We start from the raw sequence: 6146 nt of genomic DNA on the forward strand, positions 1-6146 counted from the left end.
TCCTTGGGTAAGGCCTACGAACAAGCCAAATCAGAACTGTTACTGCAGTTTCCAGCAGGCCGTTAAAACCCAGTCCAGATAGAAAAGTGGAAGAGGGGCAATGTGATATCCCATATTCAGCATATCTGTAAGCTCTGTGTATCTTCTCAACTGTCTAGATAGAGTGGGATTTTCAGAAGTGGTATTTTGCTTCAATCTGTGTAGCTGATGTATTTTTTTCTCGTTCAACTGCTCAGAAGGAAAATACAGAACATGTGGACTCCAGATCACACTTAATTGCTATTCTGTTGTAATGAACTTCTTGTTAATTTTGTTTTTCATGAATTGCCCAGTAGGATTCAAGGAAAATAGAAAAAATTTCTAGTAGTTCATGGATGTACAATTAAAATGCCAGAACTGTTATGTGAATTTGGGTTGAATTTATCAAATCATTTATTTAGGGATAAAGAATTCAACAAGAAATTCCTAAAATTATAGATGTGAGTGAAGCAGAGACTGAGTAGGAAATAGGGATAAATCAGCTCCCTTTTTGTGGGATATCTGACTTCATTTATCTTCTCTGCCTCGGGAAATTTAAACCTACTTTTCCTATGTGCTATTTCATTGCTTAATTATTAGATTATGCGTACTTCAGAGTGATACGTGTAAATTACATGTGGTTAGTACTATTTTAAGTAAGTAAACATTTGTCAGCATTGATATGAAACACAGCTTTCTTATGTCTTGAGTGAAAGTCATAATCTCCACAAAGAGTGTCATTTTTCTCACCATCTTTCACTCACTCTCAGTGAAAATGAGAAAAAAAAATCAGGAAAGAATCACAGGAAATCCCATGAATATTTTTTTTAAAAAAGGATTTTATATATAAAGGTAGATTTATTACTGAATGATTTATTTTAACATAATAGTTTGGCTAAAATCATCTCTTTAATAGACAGTATTTCATCATGAAATTTTAAATTTGGATCTTGGATAAGGACAGGAGTAAATAGTAAGTTGTCATGAATTCTATTCGCAAACCACCGTATTTTGGTAGCTGTGATAATATTTCCTTTCTTTGAGGTCTGTTTTCTACAGCACGCTATCCAACTAGAATTTTTTAGGCTTCTGGTGAAAATTATTCATCATTAAAGTATTTTCCACTGACCTTCAAAATTTAAATGTGTGTTTTACCAAACCTAAGTAAACACCACTAAATTAAACAAATCTTCTATGCCAGCTGGATATGCAATGCAAAGCTTTCATCATTTTTTTCCCTTTAAATGGTTTTTACTATCCCTTCACCCTCAATTGCATTAACAGAGCATTTGATCATACCGCATCACAGACAGACTTGTATTGTTCTTTGCTTTTTTCCTGTTTGTAACCAGCAAATCCCACTATTCAAGCTGTTGTGCTAATTTGTTTATGTCTCATGTTGGCATAATGACAATTAAACACATCATGGGCATGTACAAGCCAGGGCTTTGGAGTCTTGAAACAATAGTGGTCTTCTGACTGCCAAAGTCATCTTGCTCCCTAGAAACCTCATCTGCTAAACTGTGATTTCAAGAGAGATTTGGGTTTTTGAACTGTTAGAGCAGAAGAGTTGATCTGATCTGCCCACTAAAGAGAACAGCGCTTAAATACATTTCTATTTAATAAAAGATTGTGTTTTTGTGTTTAAATATTGCTTAGATTTTTGTGTTGTTACTACTGTCCATGTTATAGGTAGAGTGGATATGCATTGAGGAAAGGGCCCAGAGAGAAAATGTTATTAGAACAGACAGTAACATATAACTGTTTAAATTATCAATGTCACTATTGATTGAAGGCAGTGAAAGAATGGCTGTGTGGCTGTGGTACATGGCTAGATCCTAGGAAATTAAAATTCTCTTATTTCCTCTTCATCTGACTTGTATATGACACACAGTTAGTTATTGCTTTTCTCTGTTCTCCTATTTTGCAAAATTGCCTTTCCATGTCACTGAAGTGCCAGAAGCTAAATTAATGTGAAATATGTTTGATCTTTAGATTGAAGATGGTAGGAAATGTAGTATTGTAATGATTTTGTCACAAAATCAGCTTAAAGCATGCAAAATATGAGGTATCTGAAAATCAGTATTCCAATTCATTTCATGTAGGTGTGACAATTAACTCTTAGAGATACTGTTCTTTTTTTCCTCTGTATAAGATGTTATAGCTTGGCTGGATTAAAAAGATATGTTGAAGTGAGAGGAGAGAAATTAGATGGTGTTTCAGCATTTTATGCTGAGTTTATGAAACACAGAAGACCAAAAGCAAGGTGATGGTATAAGAACCCTTCAGTAGAGTGTGACTGCTCTCCTTTTGTTTTACCTTGTTTTACAGTTTGCCCAGCTGGTGTCTGTCTACAAAACTCTGGGTCCGGAGAAGTTCCCTTTAATTGAGCAAACGTTCTACCCAAACCACAAGGAAATGGTATGTGCAAGTACCGGTACTACATTAGTTAACTATCTCTGTTAAATAGTAACTGTAAACACACATGATCCATTTATCTCGTTTACTGCCTGTTTAAAAATTATTTTGGTAGCTTTCAGAGGGATGAGATGTAGTGACCACTTGAAAGCATAGTGGTGGTTAAATGGAGATTTTCAGATCTAAAGGCTGACATTTTTTCAACTAATCAGCCTCAGACTTTCAAGAGATTAAATGGCTGTAAAGACACAGAACAACTATTGAAGTGCAAGGGGTGCTTTTATGTTTTCTTTCAAACTAATTCTTTATGATATGTTTGAAGAGTTTATTATTTATCTAGATGCTGTGCCTACAACTGTAAAACTTTGAACTTTCCTAAAATTAGGGTTTTTATGAGTTATAGGCTCGGGTACCTGAGCTGATATTGATTCCCAGTCCTTCGCATACGTAAATGTATTCATTAAAGTGACACGCATTATCTCATTTTCTTTCTAAAATACAATTATCCTGCAAATTTTAGATCTTTAGATGGAAGTAGTTACCTTCATCCTCAAGTTGTTTCTGAAGATAGATTGGAAGAGGGTGCATCAGTGTGACTGTTTTCTTGAAACTGGTCTGGCAGAGTGTAAACAACATAGTTTCCAACTTGCTGATGAACATGCAACTGTGGTTATATTTGTGCCTGCATGTGCAGGATCCACATAACCTGAAGAAAACATCATGTCTTATGCTGCACACATTATTTATATTCTTTTTATGTGTTTTCTAAACAGAAATTCTTTCCTGAGTGTATTTTTTTTCTAGGGGAAATACCTTGAGAGGGAGAGGGAATATTGAGAGAGGGTATGAACTTGTAAAGGGGCATCAGATATTTTTTTAGTATATAATCCTGATCTTGCCCTTCATCATCTATTACCCAGCTGTAATGCATCAGGTACCATTGCAACATCTTGATAAATACATCAGCTAGCTGTTTAATTAAGGTCCTCAAACTGTGATTGCTTTGTCTGTTTTGAGACTGATTAGGACTTCACCATCTTAGATGGCACTTAGACTTCCCCAGTTCTCCCCTCTGGTCCTTTTGGACTATTTACTCATAGGTGTTACTCTTCTATTGTATATGACACTGAGGAAAAGAGCCATTGCTACAGGTACATATTCAGGAAATCTGCTACACAGAAGTTTTGTGGAGTCAAAGGAGAATGGTTACTAATATGGAGCAGCAGACCTAATTCTGCATAGTTGATACTTTAGGAATTGAAGGATGTTTTTGTTGATGAATTTGTCAGGAAAAACAATTTCATAAAGAATACACATTTTATGTCTTGGGGATTCACTGGTAATAGGTAGAGAAGTAGAACAACATCTTTTGTTTTGCAATATGTTATTTTTTAAAAGGTATACGTTTTATATCTCCTCTTTTTCTAAGAATGGCCAAGATTAACACTCTTGCATAATTTCCTGCACAGAAGTAATTGTTCTTCATTATTTTATCAGCTACTAGCCATTGTCTTATTGAAAAAAAAACAGATATTTTAATATATTTCTTAATTATAATACATAGGTTACTCTGAAAGTAATGCCCCCTATTTAATTCTGTAGAAACTACAACAGATACTAAGAGCACAATAACACTATTTGATAGAGCCAGTTCACACTATTTTTCAACATAGTCACTGCCATTATCTGGCCGTGAGCCAACAGTGTGCCCTCACAGCCCAGAAAGCCAACTGTATCCTGGGCTGCATCAAAAGCAGCATGGTCAGCAGGTCAGGGAGGCGATCCTGCCCCTCTGCTCTGCAGCGTGAGAACTCACCTGGAGTACTGCATCCAGATGTGGAGTTCTCAGTACAGGAGAGATGTGGATCTGTTGGAATGCATCCAGATGAGGGCCACAAAAATGATCCAAGGGATAAAACGCTTTCCCTATGAGGACAGGCTGAGAGAGCTGGGGCTGTTCAGCCTGAAGAAGAGAAGGCTCCAAGGAGACCTGAGAGCGGCCTTTCATTATATAAAGGGAGACTAAAGGAAAAAGGGAACAGGCTCTTTAGCAGAGTCTTGTGATATAACAAGGGGAAATGGTTTCAAACTGAATGAGAGGAGATTTAGTTTGGAAATAAGAAAGAAGTGTTTTACAGTGAGGTTGGTGAGGCACTGGAACAAGTTGCCCCGAGACACCCAAGGTCAGGGTGTAGGTGTCCCTGCTCATTGCAGGGTAGTTGGAATAGATGACCTTTAAGGGTCCCTTCCAACTCGAACAATTCTATGATTTTCTCCAACAATGAACAAGAGCCTGTTTGTCACACGTGTAAAAATCTGTACCAACAGAGTTGATCACTGTTGCTGTCGCCACTGCTGAAATGCACCACCTACCACTCACCGTGCTTACATCTGCTGTTTGATCTTTCAGTAAGCATTGATGAATGTCAGTGGGTGTCATTTTTTCCACATGGAGAAATCCAGTTCCACCCCTTTGCTTCATACGCATTTCCATGCCAGACACCATTCTGTCAGACTGCCCCTCTTCTGTCATCTGTCACACAGCAACAAAATGTAATGGAATATTGGGAAGAAAGTTCAACTTCTACTGCCATACTACCAGCATCCTCCTCAGATGTCCTGGGCCAACATAATAAAATAGGATGCATTACTTTCAGAGCAGCCCTTGTCCTTCGAAGCAAAGTGAATTTCCTATAATTTGGGCCAAGAATTAATGTTTTGGATTGTATTGTTTTGTAGCATGGGGCTGTAAAAGATCTACCCACTCAACTGCAATCTACTATCTTAAATTACTAGTTGAATTGAAATTCTGTAATAAAACACCAACAAGAACATTTATGCATGTATATGACGTATTTTGCTTGTTTAACAGAGTATGAAAAAAATATTGGAATGTTTTTTCCCTCCTCCTTCCCTTTGGGTATTTTGTTCCTCTACATTCCTCTATTATTCTCTGCTTCAGTATTGCGCTGCCATACATCCTTCAAATATGCTGAAGATCATTTGTGTGGTTTTGCCTTCTGGTGAGATTCTTGGGAACTTTGTGACTTGAAACCAGGCAACATCACATTAGATAGCATTATTATTTGAATTTCTAGAATAGCTGGTAAAATTATTTGGATATCAGAAGTTTCTCTTTTAATAAATTGAAATAATACACTATTTGAATTTTTATTTTTAAACACTGTTAATTTATGGCTGGCCTTGTTTGCATTTACTTTTACAGAATTTGATTTTTACTGTTTACCTTTTTGTAGTTCCTCTTGTGCTCATGCATTCACATCTTATCCCCCAAATCACAACGTAGAGCTCTCCCTTTCATCCAGTTCAACCCATTTAAGAGTAAGGGGGAGAGCAGGGGAAAGCTGTGGATCTGTGAATTGAGTTTTTGGCTGAGCATGCCAGTTGTGCTTCTGGTTCTTTTGTTTCTTTCGTACTCTGGTGATCATTTGTACTGAGTCTTCAGGCAGCAATAAAAGGTAAATAAACAAAGATGCCATTCTTTTGTGTAAAACTGGAGCTGCTTTAAAGAAACACTTCTTGAAACAGAAACATTCATCTCAAATTGATTGGAACTATACAAAATGTTGTAAAGCTTTTTGAACTCATTGCTAGTTGAGTCATATTTACAGCCTTTCCCTCTGTAATTAGTTCCCTTTATTTCACTATATTCCCATCTCCTATGTTCTATCAGGGGAAAAAAATGCTTC

At 36.7% G+C, this 6146-nt stretch overlaps 1 protein-coding gene across 2 annotated transcripts in view; it reads left to right on the forward strand.

Annotated features, from left to right (window-relative positions):
- SYN2 (synapsin II) overlaps positions 1–6146 on the forward strand; it is a 153457-nt gene that overhangs the window by 63920 nt on the left and 83391 nt on the right. For both annotated transcript variants that reach the window (XM_021409272.1, XM_021409271.1), the window contains exon 5: positions 2350–2439. In XM_021409272.1, the coding sequence (XP_021264947.1) occupies positions 2350–2439 (90 nt within the window). The remainder of the gene's footprint in view (positions 1–2349; positions 2440–6146) is intronic.

Source organism: Numida meleagris, chromosome 11 (genome assembly GCF_002078875.1).
Source record: "Numida meleagris isolate 19003 breed g44 Domestic line chromosome 11, NumMel1.0, whole genome shotgun sequence".
Lineage (NCBI taxonomy): Eukaryota > Metazoa > Chordata > Aves > Galliformes > Numididae > Numida > Numida meleagris.